Source organism: Megalobrama amblycephala, linkage group LG15 (assembly GCF_018812025.1).
Source record: "Megalobrama amblycephala isolate DHTTF-2021 linkage group LG15, ASM1881202v1, whole genome shotgun sequence".
NCBI lineage: Eukaryota > Metazoa > Chordata > Actinopteri > Cypriniformes > Xenocyprididae > Megalobrama > Megalobrama amblycephala.
The window spans coordinates 19,216,026-19,240,303 of record NC_063058.1 but is presented as its reverse complement, the minus strand read 5'-3'; the positions used below and the strand labels follow the sequence as shown (position 1 = coordinate 19,240,303).

At 39.1% G+C, this 24,278-nt stretch overlaps 1 protein-coding gene across 1 annotated transcript; it reads right to left on the bottom strand.

The window, feature by feature from the left end:
- Positions 1-154: 154 nt before the first annotated feature.
- cav2 (caveolin 2) lies at positions 155-4,997 on the bottom strand. Its single transcript, XM_048158148.1, has 3 exons — positions 4,742-4,997; positions 4,135-4,322; positions 155-1,190 (listed from the first exon to the last, which is right to left on the bottom strand). The coding sequence occupies exons 1-3, from the start codon at positions 4,889-4,891 to the stop codon at positions 1,040-1,042; spliced, it is 489 nt and encodes a 162-aa protein (XP_048014105.1). The 5' UTR covers positions 4,892-4,997; the 3' UTR covers positions 155-1,039.
- Positions 4,998-24,278: the final 19,281 nt, after the last annotated feature.

Below are 24,278 nucleotides of genomic sequence, written 5' to 3'. Positions count from 1 at the left end.
AAACATTCACTTTTTAAGCAGGTACACCGTTATCCTCAGGCATATCTGCTGCATTGAACATGTCAGGGTTTTTCACATAGCACAAGATGTTAAATCTTGTCAGGTTAACATTCCATGTGCCACACAGTGATCTCCATGCAAAGAAAACAGTCCATTCAACTTCCAAAAATAATTTTATTTGTGAACTGAGAAGCATTTAGTTCATAAGCTGAGCTGTGTTCAGCATGTTTGCTACATGACATCATTCAACAGGGGTGAGGAAACGGCACCTGAGCCTCTAATGTTCCATGGCACAGTCAAATATTCCATTTACTCTGTAGAGCCACTAACAAAGCACAATCAATGGCAAACGGCATGTCAAATGTGGCTTTGCAAGTCAAACTAATCGCCATATGGGCACTATTTTATCATTACAAAAAGAAGTCATTAATACAGAAGAAAAATATGTTATATATTTGTATAGAATGCTCTCTATAATTGGAATGTACCTGAAAATCATAAATAGTTTGTACGCTGAAATGGCGTCAAATCATCTAATTTACTCTTGTTGATAAAAATCGATCAACTTCAAACATTATAAATATTAACTCAGAAATAAATCGCACGACACTACAACCCTATTGGAAGTAGTTGCATAATTTTTTCCTTACAAGCACATCATGCGCTTATTGCAATATCACATTACATGCAGTAGCAAAATATCTTATTCTTAAGGTAAAAAATCTCAATCATTACAGTAAAATCTTTGAAAAGTCTCGCATTTTAACACAAAAGCTTAATTAGACTTACATAACAGTAATGAAAAAGCATGTCAGCACTGACGCCGCCCATTATGAGGTTCACATGTCAGTGGCTGAATAACGGAATGAATATTGCAATTGCCTATTGAAATGAAGAAAAGATCTTTCTCTTCTCTGTGCTTCAGAAGTCAAGGATAATTTATCCTTCAGCTAATAACCCTCAAAAAGGAGGCCAAAAGAACTTAACAGAAAGATTCTGCAACACTTCTATGCGGAGTTAGATTTGGATCGAGACTTGATCAATTTTGCATAGTCTTGACATTGATGGAGGACAAGCACCGCCCAATGCTGAAGAAGAAAGGCCCTATAAACATGTCCATCAAGCTGGTCCAGATCACGTGGGTGGAGGGCAGTGTCATCATGCAGCCCTGGATCATTGGCATCACCACCCTGCGGATGGAAAATATCATCATGTGTGCTGATATATAGTACTTATATAATAATCATTCACATCAAGGTGAACGTGTTCCTCTCTTTGTTCTGGAGTAAAAATGTACCCTGGAAAGTGTGCAAAGCATTAACCTTCATTTCAGGTGTTTCCATTTAATCATCACCTTTGATATCGTTGACATTAAACACATATGCAAGATCTGTCAGTGAGCGTGACTGGCCCATGAGGGATTAATAAGAGGTGAAATAAAACAAAGTGTGTTTCCAGTATTTACAGCACAGGTCTAAAATCTTATTTTTTGTAACAAACTTTCTTTTTATAAGATTAAATGTCTTTCATGGCATTCATCTATTTATAAAATTAACCTCATTTATAATTAACCACATTTTTGAAAAAAATCTTGAAGAAATTGTGCCTCATTTGGTCAAAACTGACCTCCTCAATGTTGCGGGTGTTTGCTAGGGTGTTGGAATGCAGTTGCTAGGGCATTGCTATGTGGTTGCTCAGGTTCTGTGTGGTTTTTAATAATGTTTGGGTGGTTGCTAGGGTGTTGCTATATGGTTGCTAAGGTTCTGTGTGTTTTTTGCAGTTTGCTTGGTGTTCTAAGTGTTGCTGTGTGACTGTAATGCAGTTTCTAATGTTCTGTGTGGTTTTTATCATTATGCTTGGTTATCTAAGTGGTTGTTAGGGTGTTGCTATGTGGTTGCTAAGGTTCTGTGTGTTTTTTTGCAGTTTGCTTGGTGTTCTAAGTGTTGCTGTGTGACTGTAATGCAGTTTCTAATGTTCTGTGTGGTTTTTATCATTATGCTTGGTTATCTAAGTAGTTGTTAGGGTGTTGCTATGTGGTTGCTAAGGTTCTATTTGTTTTTTAGCACTATGCTTGGCAAGCTATGTGGTTGTTAGGGTACTGCTTTGCAGCTGTAAAAAATGAAAAGTTGAGAAAACTTAAAAATTTGGCAGCAAACTTCAGTAGATTCAGTAGAACTTGTTGTATTCATTTTATACGACAAAAAGTTGAGAAAACTCAAAAATCTCCAACAAAAACAAGTTGAGAACACTCAAAAATCTGCTGAAGTTTGTTGCCTTAAACTTTTAAGTTTTCTCAACTTTTCATTTTTTACAGTGCATAAGGTCCTGTGGTTTTTAGCACTATGCTTGGCAGTTGTTATGGTGTTGCTATGTTGTTATGTGTTTTTTTTTTAGGTTCTGTGAGGTTTTTAGCATTGTACTTGATATTCTAGGTCAGGGGTGTCCAATCCTGCTCCTGGGGAGCCACTGTCCTGCAAAGTTTAGCTCCAACCCCAATTAAACACACCTGAACCAGCTAATCAAAGCCTTACTAGGCATACTAGAAACTTCCAGATGGGTGTGTTGAGGCAAGTTGGAGCTAAACTCTGCAGGACAGTGGCCCTCCAGGACCAAGTTTGGACACCACTGATCTAGGTGGTTGATAGGGTGTTGCTATGTGGTTTCTGTGATTTTTACAGTTTGCTTAGTGTTCTAGATGGTTGCTAGGGCATTTTGTTAAGGTTCTGTGTAGTATTTAGCACTAAGGTTGAGTGGTTGCTAGAGTGTTGCTATGCAGTTGCTAAGGTTCTGTGTAGTATTTAGCACTAAGGTTGAGTGATTGCTAGAGTGTTGCTATGCAGTTGCTAAGGTTCTGTGTAGTATTTAGCACTAAGGTTGAGTGGTTGCTAGAGTGTTGCTATGCAGTTGCTAAGGTTCTGTGTGGGTTTTAGCACTATGCTTGGCGGTCTAAGGTTATCTAGGTGGTTGTTAGGGTGTTGCTATGGTTGTTGAGGTTCTATTTGTTTTTTAGCACTATGCTTGACGATCTAAGTTGTTTCTATGGCATTGTAATGCAGTTTCTAATGTTCTGTGTGGTTTTTATCACTATGCTTGGTTATCTAGGTGGTTGTTAGGGTGTTGCTATGGTTGTTGAGGTTCTATTTGTTTTTTAGCACTATGCTTTGCAATCTAGGTGGTTGTTAGGGTGTTACTATGTTGTTATGTGGTTATTGAGGTTCTGTACGTTTTTTTGCATTGTACTTGATGTTCTAGGTGGTTGCTTGGGTGTTGACAAATGGCTGATTGGAGTTTGGAAAACATAATCACTCCTCAACAAGCAGCACAATTTGAAGCATCATTCATATCTGTAACACCTTAGATTTACAAAGTCCTATTAGCACATTCCTATGCAATTGCTAAGGTGTACTAGGTGATTGGTAGGGAATTCTGGGTAGATGCTAGGTGGTTACTTACTGACCCCAAGTAAAAACAGCCCATTTCCTATTCTTATGATATTCTGGGATGAGATTTTTTTTCAACTGTTTTAGCATATACCAGGCTAAAATTATAAGTACACTCATTTAGAAAAGTAGAAAAGACAACAAACATCACAATATAAGTCGTCACCCACTGTAACATCTTAGACATGCAAAATTCACTAAATAGTTTTCTCTTCTCCCTTCGAACTACACTGACATCTTGACATTTGATCTTATCTGGCTTATTTGTCAGCACTACTCATTCCTAAGCTAATGGGGTCACTCTGCTACCCTGGGTTGTAAAGTTGTGCTAATATGTGCACCTCAGGAACAACACTGACCCTGAAAGAGCTGCTGATCTAAACTGCACAAGGGTCAAGCACCAAGCTTTGCCAAGTTTCTGCTTGCATGTGTCAAACCCCTAAGAAGTCTGAGAAAACCACTTGACTAGAATGTTAACAATCCAATGAGAGTTATGTGTGGATTTTTCCACCGTATGTGAAAATGCAGGTCCACCTGTGCTGCACTAAACCAGAATGCAAGACTTTCTCTATGGTACTTCTTCATTTTTGTCAAATGCCAGTCTTTATCTAGGTGGGAAGCGGCCAAGGCAAATATTTTGTGGAAAATACAACAAAGAGCCAACAGCCTTCCCCAGCAAGAAGCCTTTTCATACCAAATATGTATACAGCTGAGGATCCCGAAAACAATCCCCGCAATAAATGCCATAGGAATAGCCAGAAACGTGGTGAGAATCCGGTAGAAGACATATTTCACCAGCTCGAACACAGCATGACTGCCGATCCACACTCTGTCAAAGCTGTGCGTGGAGATGGGCTCAGCAATGATGTCTTCAAAACCAATCTGTGGAATCAAACATGAAATAAGAAAATCAATAGTGCACAAACTCTAAGGAAAAGGGAAAAAAAAAAAGGAAATGTCAAATTTATATACACACCCTCAAATACCAATAGATCAGTGTTGCAGAAAGTCACTTTATTTCTATATTAATGCAGTACTCTATGCAAAACAATCATGCCAATATAGTACTCGAAACTGAATTCGGGGGAAAAAAATATTATTATTATTGCGCATGTGCAACTACACGAATAGAATAGACTCATTCTAAAAAACATTAACGCACGTGAATGGAGGTAAGTGAAAGTACTGTAAGAAACTAATATAAACACGTTATCACAGGTGTTTAATCAGTTGTTTATCACCGATATTTATTAGAATTTTATAAATATGTTACATATCTTTCGCGTTAAGTTGTCACCTACCTTTAAGTGCAAGTTAATATCTTTGGGATCTCTGTCCAGGTCTTCTGAATACACTTTCGGTTTTTTTCCAAGTATTGGTTCGATCGATCTATTGAATTCATCCTCATCCATAATGACACTGGTCTCGGATTTTTCTTTTTCAAGTCCCATTTTTTTGTTTTGGATGTGTGAGGCGCGCGCTGCTGTCTGTTGCGCCTGCTGTACGCGCACTGTGCGCTCGAGGCAGGACGCGTCCACGCCCCTCACGGAAGACGCGTTCACGCGCAGACAAAACACACAAACGGTGCTCGATTCATTACTACAAACAAATGTGGAACAACGATAAGGAACATTTTTAGGAATAAATCCATGTCTAGCCGTCCTTATCTAGATACATTGTTTATTGAATCAGAATTCAAGGAATGTTAACAGATTGTTATTGTATTTCCTCAGAGTAGCATATGGAATATGTGAAGTAGCCTATTTTTCCTCATTCATTCATTAATTCATTCATATTAAGTTTTTAAACTTCAGGGCATTGCTAATTGTTTATCTCCCACAGTTTTGATTGCTTTTCATTAATCATTAAGCTTCATTGGATTCTTTGAGGAGGTATTTATTGTTCTTTAAAAGGTTAACACATAGTAAGCCTAAAATATATTGTACTGAAGATCCCTTTTATGCTGAACTGTCAAAAATCCTTCGAAATCCACATTAATTTTCTAGAGCTCAACCATGCAACTACACATACTGTCAACACACTCTCAACAGTACTTGATAACCTTCTTATAATGTCTATACATTATAATTTTCAACTGGTTAACAATCTGTCCTTTTTTATTTTCCATCTTTTTAAACAGGACATAAAAATATGACCAGCTTTGTTCAGCTGCGGATACTTCTCATCTCAGCAAAAGACAAAGATATTGAATTTATGATCCATATTTTGAGTTATTGGTTTTATGCATAAAACGTACAGTTTTAAATCATTTTTCTTACTACCTGAGAAGACTTTCAGACAGTCAATGACTTAGTGGATAATTTGCCTGTCTTATCTTCAGCCAATAGGCTGCTCTCCATATTCTTTATACTGGAAACTGATCCAGTGATGGTATTTGCCTTCCTATTTGACTTTTTAAAGTGACAGTTCACCATAAAATGAAAACCTGGTGGTGATGGAACTGCCCTGATATCATATAATGGAACAAAGCCCCATTAATTTAAATCATTTTGCATAATCCTATTAAATTTCTTATATTATATTAAAAAATTATATTTTAACAAAATCATTTTGCCTTTATTTTATTCTGCCAAATCAAAGTAATGTAGTGCAACCAACATACAGAAGAAAGAACAAAACAGGAAATGATATAAAGACCGTGTGTGTCAATAAGAAAGTGGTTGGTGACCAGCTTGGTCATTCTGCTAAACATCACATTGTTTAATTTCTTACCAAATGTCTGAATAAAATGTTTATCTATAACCAGAAGGAATGGAAGGAGTTTCACTGGAGCTATACACATGTAAACAACAAACTCATTGTGTTGTAACAGTTGGGAGGAAAAAGGGGAGAGGCCATGGCGGCTAATGACAGCAGAGCAAAAGCACAACAGTGGGAGTGAAAAGCACATTCTACCCACATGGACACACACAATACAGGCCATAATCCCTATGGATAAACACACAGCTGATTCCAACAGCAAAGCAAAGGTGCCAAGACCTTTCCTCTGTGAGTGTGATTGAAGTGGTGATCAAACGTTGTCAGCATCATGAACGACCACTGTGATCTCGAGTTTGATGTGGGTGTACTGTATTATTATTATTTTGGTCCAAATAAAATTGTGAAACAGAGCAATCCGAATTCACTGCTAACCTCTTCATTGAACGTATCAAGTATTATAATTGTGATTAACGGTTGGCAGACAAGTCTGAATGATCTATTTTGGAGCAATCTTTTACCATCATAATAACTTAAGTTTACAAGTTCAACAGTTTTTCCCTTGAGGATATGGGACCAGCCCAACAAGCTATTGAAACAAAGTAATAAAACTAAGATGTCATTTTCATCACAACTTAGCAGGTGAATGACAGCTGCCTTGTAAGTTTGCACTCGGTTGAGCAATATCTCACAAAATGAGTCAAATTTAATAGCTGTGCTTATTAGCTATTACTAGCAAATCAAATGAAGCAATTAAAACAAGTTGTCTTTGAAAAATCTCTCAAATTTATACTTTCCACAAGGACTTGGTATGTTGTTCATCACTATTTTTAGGCACTCGGGATAATGGCATGGAATTCTTTTTTTAACTGGATCTATTACATTTCTCGAAAATACATTAAAATTGAACCCACTGGAATACACTTCTATTTTTAATTTCTGAAATCAATTCATTTGGATATTTTTGGGGGAGATAAAGTAAAACATTTCAGGGTGGTACAACTATCATAATAGAAAAAAATAAATTCTTAAAAAGATAGTTTGGCACAATTGTTTATTATTATTTTTAGGTAAATATATTTTTAAATATAGATATATATTATATAAAATAGTAAAATAATATTTTAACAAAACGTCATGTGGTGCAACCACCATGCAGAAAAAAAAGAAATATAATAGAGACACTTATGACTGTTTCAAAATCAATAAGTCTATTAAAATATGAATGAATTAATGACAAGGTTAGTTCACACTGTAAAATGTCATGCGGTGTGATTCTCCAAAAAGGGCCTAAAATTAACACTCGTCAAGCGCCAAAAGTGAGTAAAAATCGGTATTGGCGAGTAGGCTATATGAAACTGTGTCAGTCGCCAGATGGCTGGTAAATTTTACGAATTCTAAAAATGCAATATTGTGAGAACATGAACGTGAAAGATGCTCTGTACAGTTGACGGTCAGCGCTGCATCATCACGAAAGTGCGAACACGCAAAAGGGAATTCAATATTTACAGGAAGTTCTACATCTGAAGCCCGCACCCTGAAAGCTGCATCTCAGACAGCACGCATTTACTAAGTTGAGCTCTCTTTCATGCCTTCCTGAGCTTGAACGGAAAAATTCACACAAAATTATGTAAAAAATGCCAGTCTCGGCGAGTAACCTAGTAAACATCTTGGTTATGTCTTCAGTTGAGAAAGAAAATGCATGATCCGTGCATGCATTTGGTCTTAAAGTGACAGCATCCTAATAATCCTGTTGCTGTCTACGTTTTTAATGTTAACCAAACTATAAAGGCATTACTGTTTACTTGTCATTAAAAAATGTAGACTATTAAAGTTATATAGCTGTGGTACTGAAATTCGCCGGGAGTTTGATTGACAAGCGATCTAACCAATTATAACACAGAATCCGCCATTTTGTCTGACAAAGCAGTCAGGAGTTAGAAGATTAACCTCGGTGGACTTGAACTTGAAAAATGGTGTGTATTTACGTCTTTCCACGTTTTCAACAACATTTTTTCTCATGTTCATTCATGTTTATTTGAGCAATCTGTCACAACACATTAGACTTAACTTAATTTCTTTAAAAAAATTACACAATTTGAAAGCTGGGACTTTGTTTAAAAGGATAGTTCACCCAAAAATAAAAATGTTATGTTTATCTGCTTACCCCCAGGGCATCCAAGATGTAGGTGACTTTGTTTCTTCAGTAGAACACAAATGATGATTTTTAACTTCAACCATTGCCGACTGTCAGTCTTATAATGCGTTTCAATGGTAACACAATTTATAAGAGTAAAAAAAAACATGCATACAAATCCAAATTAAACCCTGCGGCTCGTGACGACACATTGATGTCCTAAGACATGAAACGATCAGTTTGTGCGAGAAAACGAACAGTATTTATATCATTTTTTTACCTCTAATACACCACTATGTCCAACTGCGTTCAGCACTCGGTTAGTGAGGTCTGATCGCACGCTGACAATGGCAGTGATGTCTCGCGCACAAGGGCGTAAATTTGGTTTCAACTTTGGGGGGGTTGAACGTTGGTATGGTTGTATTGTATTGGGGGTGTTGTAACTGATGGATTTGAATATTGGGGGGGTTACATCCCCCCCATCCCCCCCACAAACTACGCCCCTGCTCGCGCATATACAATGAGTGCTAGACATTACTGCCGTTATCAGAGCGCGTTCAGACCTCACTAACCGAGTGCTGAACGCAGTTGGACATAGTGGTGTATTAGAGGTAAAAAATTATTAATACTGTTCGGTTTCTTGAACAAACTAATTGTTTCGTGTCTTAGGACGTCAATGTGTCGTCATGAGCCACAGGGTTTAATTTGGATTTGACTCTTCCAAATTTGTTAATTTGTTTTTTGACTCTTATAAATTGTGTTACCATTGACATGCATTATACGACTGACAGACGGCAACGGTTGGAGTTAAAAATCATCATTTGTCTTCTACTGAAGAAACAAAGTCACCTGGATGCCCTGGGGGTAAGCAGATAAACATCAAATTTTCATTTTTGGGTGAACTATCCCTGTAATATCATAAGTAACCTACTCTGTCTTGTCTGTCGACGTGTTGTCAGTGTCCTTTTTGCTCCGCGATGTATTTTACACTGCGTGTGGGTGACAAAGCAACAGTAACTAAGGGGGGCAGGTCTTTGCAAAGGGTCAATTGGAATAGAGGATTGTGAATTTTCACTATCTAAAATATTGGAGTCATAAATGCCTGTTTTTGTTTCATGGCTGGTAAATTTTCTTAAATCACCGTCCATTGGCAGGTGTGGCAAAAAGTTAGTTTTAAGCCCTAAACATACATGTATATAAAGATTAAGATGTGTACACTCACATGCTCGACGTGTAAAAAAAACTGTTCATCCTAAGGCACAAACAGTGCTGGTGATTTTTGATGAATTAGCCAAAGGTCACATTCCGTGGTTCTGTGATCTCTCTACCTGCAGAAAAACAATGACAACAGCACAATGATATCAGATGGGCTTTCCTGACAGTCAGCTCATCTGCTAAAGCTCTCAGGTCTGTTAATGTCCTTACCGACACATCATAATAAACCCTGACATGCAGTAATCGTGTGAATCAGCCTATAGCAATGTTACTCTATTGTCATCCCCTCCCAGGTCTGGAACCTCACATTTTCACATGCATTAGAGTACAATTACACTATACAAAAAAAAAAAAAAAAAAATGAAGTGTGAATATACAATATATTCCTGACTTGTAGAGCAGGAAATTAGCAATCGAAACAAAATATTTCAATTAAAGTCTTCAGCAGAAGGAAACAAAAGTTCAGGAATAGCATATACTTTACAACATAGCACTGATGAAAGTCTTTGCTTAAACATTGCATTACTCATTCAGACATAAAAGCGGCCTTTGTTTCTCCATTGACTCTTATTAAGAACTTAAATCAAGTAGCCTTCATTCTCTCTGCCAACATGTACCTTTGTCTATACAGATCAAATTTCATGCTTTGTAACTTTTCCAAGCGCAATAAACCTGTCAAAAATCACCCAATCTCTTCATCTGTATACCCATGTTGCTCTGTGCTTGCGAACACCACTGGCTGAAGGTGTGGTAAACACATTGGGGATCCGCCCAGAGCCTGAGGTTGCATTAGTTGACAGAGTATATGCTCTTTGCGGGAAGAGATAAATACGTTTTTTCCATCTGTGGAGCAGCTTTTTCTGTGGTGTTGCATGAACAAGCCCTTGAGTCCTCAACAAGTTTAAGTCCTGCAGCTTTGACACAGTTTCCCAGTCGCACATGGCGGAATATTCATCTCCGTCACATGACAGACCCCTCAAACCATTTTCCAGCATAGTTTAGATCAGGTAGATGACTCTCAACATATCAGATCGTGCATACCAATGCTGTTACTTAACAGCTACAGGTGTGTTTTTTCCCTTTATTTTAAGCCAAGTCTGGAAATGCTGGCCATTGATCCTGTTTCAAGTTTTTATAAGCGGCCCTTGTGATAAACATGGTATAAATTTAAGGTTTTCAGCTTCAGGGTGATTTATACTTTGCAGCAATTTTTCATGTCCCCTCATGAAAACACTGCAACACTGGACAGAATCACATCACATTATCACATTTGGGTGAACACAGGAGTGTATTTTAAATAATTTCGTGTCAGGTCACATGACAATTCCAACATGGCAACATCATGACATCATCTCTTTATAAAACCACAATGATCTCTTGACAAAGTAAGCAAATCTTACACCCTGAACCCATTAAATAAAAGTGAACATTTTGTCCTCAAAGTTGATGTGTTAGAAGCAGGAAAAATGGGCAAGCGTAAGGATTTTGAGCGAGTTTGACTAGGGCCAAATTGTGATGGCTAGATGACTGGGTCAGAGCATCTCCAAAACTGCAGCTCTTGTGGGGTTTTCCCGGTCTGCAGTGGTCAGTATCTATCAAAAGTGGTCCAAGGAAGGAACAGTGGAGAACCGGCGACAGGGTCATGGGCGGCCAAGGCTCATTGATGCACGTGGGGAGCGAAGACTGGCCGTGTGGTCCAATCCAACAGACGAGCTACTGTAGTTCAAATTGCTCAAGAAGTTAATGCTGGTTCTGATAGAAAGGTGTCAGAATACACAGTGCATCGCAATTTGTTGCGTATGGGGCTGCATAGCCGCACACCAGTCAGGGTGCCCATGCTGACCCCTGTCCACTGCCGAAAGCGCCAACAGTGGGCATGTGAGCGTCAGAACTGAACCACGGAGCAATGAAAGAAGGTGGCCTGGTCTGATGAATCACATTTTCTTTTACATCACATGGATGGTCGGGTGCGCGTATGTCACTTACCTGGGGAACACATGGCACCAGGATGCGCTATGGGAAGAAGACAGGCAGTGTGATGCTTCGGGCAATGTTCTGCTGGGAAACCTTGAGTCCTGCCATCCATGTGGATGTTACTTTGACACGTACCACCTACCTAAGCATTGTTGCAGACCACGTACACCCTTTCATGGAAACGGTATTCCCTGGTGGCTGTGGCCTCTTTCAGCAGGATAATGCGCCCTGCCACAAAGCAAAAATGGTTGAGGAATGGTTTGAGGAGCACAACAACGAGTTTGAGGTGTTGAATGGCCTCCAAATTCCCCAGATCTCAATCCAATCGATTGGCTGTTTTTGCAGCAACAGGGGCACCAACTCAATATTAGGAAGGTGGTCATAATGTTATGCATGATCGGTATATTATATATATATATATATATATATATATATATATATATATATATATATATATATATATATATAATATTGGTGAATTAGCTAAGCATTTACTAGCTAATTCATTTACTAGCTAATTCACCAATGTAACATGAAAGTGTCCTGGCTTCAACTCTGCTCTGATGAACTTATTTCCCCTTCCACTGGGCTACATTGCTCTAAAAAGGCACTGATTGCAACAAACAAAAGAGAGTGATAACACTCAATGTGCCGGAACAGTTCACTGTTTGTCTTTTTAAAGCCAAGAGGATTTACCAGAACTACATTTATTTAAAATGCTCATGTTTACAAACCTAAATCAAAATGGAAGTCAGCTGAGCAGAGATTGGCTAGATTTAGGCCCAGTGAACCTCCATTACATACAAAGGTTACACGCTTTTTCAATTTATTCCCACCTTCAACTGCTTTTTTTCCCAGCAAATTTTTATGTGTAAATATTTGTATGAACATAAAAAGATTCAATAACTGAGACATAAATGGAAGAAATTTCACAGACATTTGATGAACAGAAATGGAATAATAAGTCCCTGAACAAAGTGGGGGTTGATATCAAAAGTAGCAGTCAAGTAGCTGTCATTATCTTGTGTGGCCACCAACTGCTTTAAATGCTACAGTGCATCTCATCTTCATGGACTGAGAAAGATTTGCCTGCTCTTGCTGTGAGATGTTACTCTACTCTTCCAACAAGGCACGCACAATTTATATATAGGCTAGACTATAGTCGCAAAACATGCATGTACTATGCTAACATGCATAAACCAATTAATTTTATTCAAGCTTTATTTATCGTTTTCCCAGTTAGCTTCGTGTACATTTGAGCCAGGTGACACTGAAAACGCTGGAGTAGCCGTGCGGTCCAAAGCAAATACTGTCAACCGCCACTGCTCTAGTAGTTTTCCAGACTTGTTTGCACTGGAATATGAGGACTACACTTGAATGCGCTACCTGAATTAGCTAAAACTATGCTAGCCACGGACCCCAAACTTAGCAACAGTGATGTTTTACAGGAACACTCGCCCTGATTCTGTGCCAAAAGGGTGTGGGCTGAGGGGAACACTTAGAGAGAGAAAAGCCCTTTTGTTTTGTTTTTTCTGTAGTGTTTTTTCATCTTGAGTTGAGGGCGGTTAGCATGTTGCTAATGGCCTCTAAAGTAGTCAGACACGCAAACGCTCATCTAGGGTTCCCCCAAAGTGGAATTCCCAAGTTAAATTTAGTCTTTAATTATGCCTTCTCTCTCCCTCGTTCTCTCCGACCACACTATCAGCTCACACACAGCTTTCCTTCTCTTTCCTTCCAAGCTACGGTTCTGTTGAGGCTATTTTTAGGCCTCGGCTACCTCCTTTCCACCTTGCTCCACAAACATCACCTCAGGGATACCGATGAGAGGTTAATTGTCTCATTTCTGCAGTCTACATTAGAGTGTGTACTCTAAATCCATCAGTCTATCATTATGGACATTAGTACACAAGGAAAACTCAGCTAAGTACACTGTATGGCCTTCACTGCAGTCTTTGACACTGTGAACCCTGCAGGCTGAATTCCAAGCTCAGTGTCATCAAACCTTTGTCTTTTCATGGAAAAACAGGGTTTGAAACCAAATACGCGGCTATCGGACCACACACTTCCCGCGGTATGAATGCGACCTGGAGTGAATGAGTGTGGGTGGAGTGTCCCAGGGAGTTCAAAAGGAAGTACCGGTTATGAACACACAATAATGAGACCACCGCTTACCCTGCTCGCTTGATTGAGGGTGTAATGAGTATTTGAAAACAGATGTGTGAGAGATCACTGCTCTTTGCTATCCCAATATTAGCACAAACAATGTGCAGACAAAGGGCGTGGTCATGAGGAAGCTGAATTTCCATTGGGAGCTCTTGAGGAATGTGATCTTCTTAAGACCTCTTTTGGCTTGCGAAAGCTCCTTCAAGCTTTTAAAGGTTTTAGAGTTGGCAATTTCTTTTTCAAACTGGCGGATGCTTTTGAAAGTGTTCCAAAGACATGCTAATGCTAAAGCTATGTCATTTAACCTAGTAATGAAAGACAGCTATATTAAAGGGACAGTACACCCAAAAATGAAAATTCTGTTATCATGAATTTCTTTCTTCTGCTGAACACAAAAGAAGATATTTTGAAGAATGTATTCCATGGTATTTTTTTATGGGGCCCATAAACTGTTTGGTTACCGACATTCTTCAAAATATCTTCTTTTCTGTTCAGCAGATGAAAGAAATTCATACAGGTTTGGAACAGCATGAGGGTGAGTGAATGATTACAGAATTTTCCCAGAACATACCAATTCATAACATTTCAATTCATATTATAAGGGATAGTTCCCCCCAAAATGAAAATTAAGTCATAATTTACCCTGGTGTTGTTCTAATGCAGTATACCATTCTTTGTTTTTTCAGATCATAAAAGGAAATATAATTACAGTGAATAGTGACCAGCATCATGCCTTTAAAAAAAGATGGAAAAGTACCACAGAAAGGTCACATTCAACGACACTTTATAAGTGCCGCAGTTCAATAGAGTCTCATGGGAAGACCAATGGCCAAGGTCATGATTTTTGCTAAATAAGACATTACATTTTGGTTTGTTTTTCACCAAACCCTATCGTTTAACCCCAGAACTCTTGTAATATATGACACGTCGCATGGGACCTTTATGACTTTACTTTTCCATCTTTTTTTTTTTAAAAGCTTGATGATGGTCCCTATTCACTGCCATCATATGGATGAGCATGAGACATTTAAAAAAAACAAAACAAAAAAACATTATTTTGAAATTCTCCTTTTCTGGTCCAAAAAAGAAACAAGGGCATATGGCATTAGAAAAAGACCAGGGTGAGTAAATGATAACTGACTATCAGCATTTTATTTTGTTTTATGTGTTTTGACATTGTTCAAACTTGCAATTTAGTGACTTTAGTGAGTACACCCCTCACATTTTTGTAAATACTTTATTATATCTTTTCACGTGACAACACTGGAGAAATGACACTTTGCTACAATGTAAAGTAGTGAATGTACAGCTTGTATAACGGTGTAAATTTGCTGTCCTCAAAATAACTCAACGCACAGCCATTAATGGCCACAAAAGTGAGTACACCCCTAAGTGAAAATGTCCCAATTGGGCCCAATTAGCCATTTTCTCTCCCTGGTGTCATGTGACTCATTAGTACTACAAGGTCTCAGGTGTGAATGGGGAGCAGGTGTGTTAAATTTGGTGTTATCGCTCTCACTCTCTCATACTGGTCACTGGAAGTTCAACATGGCACCTCATGGCAAAGAACTCTCTGAGGATCTGAAAAAAAGGATTGTTGCTCTACATAAAGATGGCGTAGGCTATAAGAAGATTGCCAAGATGCTGAAACTGAGCTGTAGCACGGTGGCCAAGACCATACAGCGGTTTAACAGGACAGGTTCCACTCAGAACAGGCCTCGCCATGGTCGACCAAAGAAGTTGAGAGCACATGCTCAGCGTCATATCCAGAGATTGTGTTTGGGAAATAGACATATGAGCGCTGCCAGCATAGATGCAGAGGTTGAAAGGGTGGAGGGGTCAGCCTGTCAGGGCTCAGACCATACACCGCACACTGCATCAAATTGGTCTGCATGGCTGTTATCCCAGAAGGAAGCCTTTTCTAAAGATGATGCACAAGACATGGATTGCTGGAACAATGTCCTGTGGTCTGATGAGACCAAGATAAACTTATTTGGTTCAGATGGTGTCGAGTGTGTGTAGTGGCAACCAGGTGAGGAGTACAAAAACAAGTGTGTCTTGCCTACAGTCAAGCATGGTGGTGGGAGTGTCATGGTCTGGGGCTGCATGAGTGCTGCCGGCACTGGGGAGCTACAGTTCATTGAGGGAACCATGAATGAGCTGAGCATGATTCCCTCCTTTCGGAGACTGGGCCGCAGGGCAGTATTCCAACATGATAATGACCCCAAACGCACCTCCAAGACGACCACTGCCTTGCTAAAGTAGCTGAGGGTAAAGGTGATGGACTGGCCAAGCATGTCTCCAGACCTAAACCCTATTGAGCATCTGTGGGGCATTCTCAAACGGAAGGTGGAGGAGTGCAAGGTCTCTAACATCCACCAGCTCTCTGATGTCGTCATGGAGGAGTGGAAGAGGACTCCAGTGGAAACCTGTGAAGCTCTGGTGAACTCCATGACCAAGAGAGTTAAGGCAGTGCTGGAAAATAATGGTGGCCACACAAAATATTGACACTTTGGGCCCAATTTGGACATTTTCACTTAGGGGTGTACTCACTTTTGTAGCCAGCGGTTTAGACATTAATGGCTGTGTGTTGAGTTATTTTGAGGGGACAGCAAATTTACACTGTTATACAAGCTGTACACTCACTACTTTACACTGTAGCAAAGTGTCATTTCTTCAGTGTTGTCACATGAAAAGATATAATAAAATATTTACAAAAATGTGAGGGGTGTACTCACTTCTGTGAGATACTGTATATAAATGACAATGATGATAGATTTTACCATATGCAGCACATTTTTAGATTAACTAACAAAAACGTTATTACAGTGTACTTGTGTTTTGAAATAAAATGTACAAAAATTTGTTATGAGTGCTTAATGACATTATTTAGACATCAGTGACAGTCCATGGAAATGTTTTCAGGTGTTGTGAACGGGAGGTTAAGTGGTGCTGATGTGTGTTAACAAGTTGAATGGAAAATCACATCCGCTTGTACAAAGGCAAAGAAGAACATGCCTCAGGCTGCCTTCTTATGACGGCTACAAATACCTCTCAACATGCCCAATTAACTGTAACGACTTATAAAAATTAACTTCAATAGAAAAGATCACACGGTCATTTGATACTAGATACTGTTAAAGGGTTAAACTGTGTGTGTCCCATTTGGGTGAATATAGGAATATAATTAATCATATAATAGGGATAACTCAAAACTACATATCAAATATTAAAAAATGCTCATTTTGGGATGAAGCGTGCTCACTGCACAGCTCTTAAATTTGATGGCGGACTCTGAGAGCAAAGCATGAAGGTCCACTGGGACTTTCAACCAGGGAATTTTAAACACACAGTCCTCAGGTTTTTTTCTCTGTGGTGACGGCAGGAGCATGTCCATATCAGCTGCTCGGCAGAGTTTAATGTTTCCACCAAAACCATGTAAGGAGTTTTTAGGATACTTCGCATGATCAGAGACATTGTAAGGGAAGGGAGGACGGACCACTCAGAAAAATTAATGGGAAAAATCGCAACACTTAATATAGCAGCTGTAGGGTCCCGCCTTTCAGTTAAAGAGCCAGTGTTCCTTTTAATAGAGTTTAGATGGAACATGCATGAACTTTATAGTTCAAACAGATAAATATACAAAAATAAAAATACACTGTTTTAGAGCTACATGATTTGAGCTACATTCATGATGCTAACATTTATAATACAATCTTCACAAACAGTTAAGATTTTTTAAGTTTGAAAGGAGCTGCACTTTTATACTGCCTTCCATAATGGCTGCAGAGAGAACTGATTTGCCTTAAAGGGACAGGCATGATGTGAGTCTTCAGTGCTAATATTATTTTTCATGTTCAAAGGGTTTGAAAGTGCCTATGTTTCTTCACAGATTCACATTTGAAAGTTCCTCAGAGCTGTTGCCAAATATATTGTAATGTATTTGCTCATTTCCTTGCAGACGTCTCCAGTCGGATACGCTGCCATCCAGCATAAGTAGGTTGTGATTGGTCGGTTTTAAAGCCTACAGTCATCCACTCATCATACTATGGAGTAAAGGGAGTTGTTTTGGCACCATCACACTGTTCATGTTTAAAGGCGGGCATTTTCAGGAGGAAGTAAATACAGTGACCAATGTGGATTCAAAAACAGAGCAACTACATTGCCAGCAAGTCCTCTGAAGCATTTGTAATCTGTTAAGAAGACCCTAAGCATTGTGGTGACTGGTTTTGTCTCCTAGACAGACGTAAGAAGATGGACATTCAATCGTGATTCATTTGAAAATGCAATTGTTCTTCCACAGGTGTTATAGATAGATAGATAAAAGTCTGCCTCTCTCACCAACCTGATACAGGAGCCTTTCTGTCTGTTTCTCTCTCTCCGAGTGGACCGGCCTGCTTCGGTGCTCGTACAGGAAGTCGTGTACAGTTGATAACAGAGAAAACAGTAGGAGTGGGCCACACTTCTTCCTGAAATGGGATGTCAGTAATTAGCAGAGACCGGGGAATAGCATTTGTTTTCCTTGTGCAGCTGAACATGAAATTAAAGCTTTATCTGGAGATAACAGGCCATTGGTCCCAAGGGTCAAACTCATGTAAGTGGACCAAAAAATGTCTATTGAAGTCCATTTTATAGTTTACATGCACACTATGAGTAATTTTAAACCATAATACACTCATTTCTCCGAGTCATATGCTGCTTATACTCCAACATCTCTCATTTTCACTTACTATGTTCCAGCTCTTGCCATAAGTATCCCTCTACTGATACCTCAATCTACACCAAAGAGGGATTCCCGAGGAGCTGTAATGCTATATAAAGCCGTTTGCCGCAAAACTCCACCAGTTTTTGCCCATAGTCTTCCCACAGTCGAGCTGCCAAGCCGACACACATTTTCCTGGCTGGAGTTCAGGAAAGTGCTGCTCTGAACTGAAGGATGGAAACTTCAGACTGCCTTTGCCTGGATACAATAAAAAACACACAAACACAGGGCCGGGTGATTCAGAGTGATACAGACAGTGCCTTCTTTATCAGGAAGGGGGGTCACCCGGTGGATACGTCCCTTATCAGACCTCTGTACCCATTAGCACCAGATACAAGTCATTATAAACACACCATCTGACACGTGAGGAGCCGTAACTGCATGTTCAATCTTTAAATCTATCATCCCCAATGCCAACATACTTCAAACCACAAGGGAAAATGTCTGCCTCATTTTTTGCATCCCTCATTTAAGTTCAGTGAGTCATACTCGCCTCAAAACGCAGCATTCCCTTCTCTCACAAATGATACAGAGGGCTCTGCCTAAATGGTTCACTTTGAGGTTACATGCGAATGACAAAGAATAAAGGAACTCGTCCTGGATCAAAATACATCATAAATAGGAGCCTGGGTGGTTGTATAAATTAAATTGGCAGAGGTGCTATCAAAAAAACCCTGTCAAGGCACATCAGTTTACTCTGCAGCAATCTTGGCTATTAAAAGACATACAAGTAAAGCTCTTTTCTACTTGCTTACAAAACATGTTAAAGGGTTAGTTTACCCAAAGATGAAAATTCTGTCATTAATTACTCACCCTCATGTCGTTCCACACCTGTAAGACTTTCGTTCATCTTCGTAACGCAAATTAAGATATTTTTGATGAAATCTGAGGGGTTTCTGTCCTTGCATTGACAGCTAATTCACAGAAATAAATCAAAATCTGTTTACATACAGGTTTTCTACCACTTTGATGCTTCTAAAAGTTCATAAAGAGATTGTAAAATTAATCCAGGCGATTGCTTTATATGATGAATAGATTGAATTTAGACTTTAGGGGCTTTCGCACCAAAGGAACCTTTTCATAGTTTCTAGAACTATTGGCTGAAGTACCCGGATTTTGCAGTGTTCGCACCGCAGGAACTAGGAACGATTTTAGTTCTAGGAACTCCTTTTGGGGGAACTAAATTAGCTCCTACTTCAAAGTAGGGTCTAAACTAGCATTATAGGAACTATCAGTGACGTAAGTGTATGTTGATTGGTCAAACGCATGACAAACACAGCATTTTTAAAAAGTCGTGTAAACATATTTATTTCACGAACATGGAAAACAGCGATAACAGCATTTACCTGCTATCTGCAGGGTAGTGTTTCTCTGCCTCGATGATATGTAATACTGAAAGTTGTCATCGGAGATTTCGTCTCTCAGCCCCACTTTTTTGCACTTTCAGTCGCGTAAATTATGCGTTTACATTCCATCTCCATTATCACGGAACCCATGACACACAACAAACACAGCTCCGATCACAGCATCCTCTATTCACCATTTTTTTTTGTGTAAATGCTGTGCTTAAAGGTGCCGTAGAACGTCTTTTCAAAAGATGTAATATAAGTCTAAGGTGTCCCCTGAATGTGTCTGTGAAGTTTCAGCTCAAAATACCCCATAGATTTTTTTTTATTAATTTTTTTAACTGCCTATTTTGGGGCATCATTAAATATGAGCCGATTCAGGCTGCGGCCCCTTTAAATGCTCACGCTTCCCGCCCACGGAGCTCGTGCTTGCCTTTAACAGCATAAACAAATATATACAGCTAATATAACCCTCAAAATGGATCTTTACAAAGTGTTCGTCATGCAGCATGTCTAATCGCGTAAGTATAGTATTTATTTGGATGTTTACATTTGATTCTGAATGAGTTTGATAGTGCTCTGTGGCTAAAGCTAACATTACACACTGTTGGAGAGATTTATAAAGAATGAAGTTGTGTTTATGAATTATACAGACTGCAAGTGTTTAATAATGAAAATAACAACGGCTCTTATCTCCGTGAATACAGTAAGAAACGATGGTAACTTTAACCACATTTAACAGTACATTAGCAACATGCTAATGAAACATTTAGAAAGACAATTTACAAATATCACTAAAAATATCATGATATCATGGATCATGTCAGTTATTATCGCTCCATCTGCCATTTTTCTCTATTGTTCTTGCTTGCTTACCTAGTCTGATGATTCAGCTGTGCACAGATCCAGACGTTAATACTGGCTGCCCTTGTCTAATGCCTTGAACATGAGCTGGCATATGCAAAAGTTGGGGGCGTACATAATAATGATCCCGACTGTTACGTAACGTTCGGTGTTATGTTGAGATTCGCCTGTTCGTCGGAGGTCTTTTAAACAAATGAGATTTACATAAGAAGGAGGAAACAACGGTGTTTGAGACTCACTGTATGTCATTTCCATGTGCTGAACTCTTGTTATTTAACTATGCCAAGATAAATTCAATTTTTAATTCTAGGGCACCTTTAAAAACGCCACTGTCGGTTGCTTCAGAGTTCCTATTCCCGGTGCGAATGCAACCAGGAACATGGCCTGTAGGATAAATTATTTCCCAAGGAACTATCCTAGTGGCTAGTTCCTATAACTGAGTTCCTAGAACTATTCGGTGCGAAAGCAACTTTTTTTCCCCCACATATAAACATTGATCAACTCACACATCAGTTATGGTAAAGGGAAGCTCAAGCATGTTCGCTTGACATGCGAGAACCAATGAGATTCATTCTCATGTTACGCAGCATGTTTGAGCTTCTGCAAAAGGTTTGTTCTTACACATCAAGCAAGTTCGGTTGAGCTTCTGTTTATGTTCGCTGATCAATGTTTATATGTGAATAAAAGCCTAAATTAAATCTGTTCATCATATAAAGTGATTGAGTCTCTTCAGAAAATTTGGAATAAACCACTCAATCCATATGGATTAGTTTTACGATCTCTTTATGAACTTTTTGAAGCGTCAAAGTGTCAGTTGCATAGCTGTCTATAGAGGGACAGAAAGCTCAAATAATCTTCATTGGTGTCCTGAAGATGAACGAAGTTCTTACAGGTTTGGAACAACATGAGAGTGAGTAAATGATGACAGAATTTTCATTTTTGGGTGAACTAACCCTTTAAGATGATGCTTCAGTAACTTTAAAACCAGCAATAAACTCTGCAACACATCTTGCTTCAAGAGCCTCAAAAGGCAATTGAGACCCTGACAGCAGCGGTGAGGATTCACAAATGTTTAATGTTTCATTTTTTAACTTGGTAAATTGATCTGGCCTGCAGATCCTTTCAGAAAATGTCCCCTTTCCAGAGTACAGTACAAAACTTCTTCTAGATCCTGTGGAAAAATAAAAATAAGTGGATGTGACCAAAAACGTAGTAATACAAGCCTGCACAGAATTCCAAACCTGAATTGTGTCAGAGAGGGAACTCCCGACTGAGTGTTTATAGCCAGGCCCATCCAGGAACCCAATGTGAGGAACATTCTGTCAACACACGCCGCAGCCTCCAGCCACACGAATACACAGTTCCAGTTCCCACAGCGTTGCCATGACAGCAAAGAGCCCATTACATAATGCTGTGGTGACCCACTCTTTCCTGCAACAGGCTCCAGGCAGGATGTGTTTGAGTTGTGATGAATGTGAGCTCTCTGTGAGATTTTCCCTGGTGCGCCATGTGCAGAAATCAATCTACCTTTTGAGATCATGAGATTTCAGGAAAAGATCTGGTATCCAAGGTGAAATTAGTAGGGAAATAATATTGTTAAAGGGAGAGTTCATAGTTCACCCTCACGTCGTTCCAAACCTTGACTTCTATGGAACACATAAGAAGATATTTTGAGTCAATGGGGCGCAAAACATTTCATAGATAGAGACTTGAGTTCTGGTTGCTTACATAAGTTCCTCTCAAACGGCTTTGTTCCTTGCAGAAGCACATGTGTTTGACATTAAATTTTAGAGACAAAAAAGCAACACAGTTAATAGCAGACATCAGGAACAAAAGGGGGAACAGATGTAAGGTAGGAACACAGAACGACGTCAGCTGACTAAAATTATCCGAGGACATCCCTGCTCGCCACGTGGGTTGGCTGTGTGGGAGAACTCTTCTTCTGGAGCAGGGAACTCCTCCTGTCAGTGGAAGCCCATACAAATGGGACAGAGCGCATAAATCTTCCCCCAAAGGCCCAAGACACACCCTTGCCTTGTCCTTCAGCTTGCAGTAGCTTGAGGAAACGACTGCAACTCTTTTTGGACAGGAGATGTGAAAACAGTTCCTCTGAGAGTTGTCTACTTTTACCATGTGGCTTTGGCCGAGAGCTTCCGACAATTGATGCAGCTCGTCTTTGCTTCTTACACAATGCATTTATCAGGTAGAGAACACCAGATGGGAAGATGGTTGAGGGGTATTTCAATGAGGCGTACCAGACGTAAGAGGCATCATTAATCTTCTTTATTTGCTGTGCTAATGGAAGGCATCCATCTAAATGGTGAAAGACTGAATACTATTCATCAATAAGTAATAAATTTTGCTATTTTAATTAAAATCACACACAAAAAAGGTGACATTTCAGTCAAAAAAGTTTTTTTTTTTTTAAAGTTATATTCATGGGCTTTTTGTGCCATTATTCAGAGAGGACAGTAGAGAGCAGACAGGATCAGCAAAGGACCTTGAGATAAGAATCAAACTCAGGTCGCAGTGAACACATTTGCATATATCGGTGCGCTAACCACTAGGCTATCGGCACCAACTCAATCAAAAATGTGATTGGCTGTTTTAAATAAAAGGTGGGGCTTCAATTCCTACAGTTGTCATATTCTGTGTTACAGGTTCCCCCATTTATTTACAGTATACAGTGTCCAATTTAAGGATTTTTTCACCAGATTTAGTGACTTCACCACCCCTTTTGAGACGTAAAAGACTAAAAAACTCAAAAGTTTAGTGACAAATCTAGCAACTTCTTGGACAAACCTTATCTAGATTCTTGTTTATCTATATTTATATTTATATAGATCAATGAATTTGCCATTATGATGTCAGCTAGTAATGTTTAGCTACCAGTTTTAGCTACTTTCAATTGAAAGCAGTTGGCAACACTCACAGTATACTCTCTCTGTCCACCCAACAATGAGAAATCTGTCATTATTTACTTACCATCATGTCACATAAAAGAAGATATTTTATAAAACATTGGGAAACCAAATAACTCCACTGACTTCCATTGCATGGAGGGGGGAAAAAAAGCACTGTCATATAGGTTTGGAACAACACTGGGGTGAAGAAATTATTACATTATTTTCATTTTTGGGTGAACTATCCCTTTAAGATGGTGCAGTACTGTTCAGTTTTCATTACTATGACAGAATGAATGCACAGTGAGGTTACTGGTTTTCAACAAAAATTTTTTGTATGTTGTTTATAACCATGGGTGGATTAGCTTTTTTAGATTAGCTTTTGCTTAAATGCTCAGACTTCAAAAGCATCACTGTTTCAATCCCAAAAATCCAACACATGTGTAATCTTAGGGGAGTATTCTCCATTTCAATTCCAAACCACTTTTTATGTGTGAAAATTCTAAACTGTCATTATTTTCAGCATTATCCAACCACAACGCCACACCTGGAATTTATTAGTGAACATGAGCACAAGAGAAATATGGTAAGGTAATAATTTTACTTTAGAGATATTGCCGATCTTAAAGGCTTAGTTCACCCCAAAATGAAAATTCTGTCTTTAATTACTCACCCTCATGTCGTTACACACCCGTAAGACCTTCGTTCATCTTCGGAACACAAATTAAGATATTTTTGATAAAATCCCATGGCTCA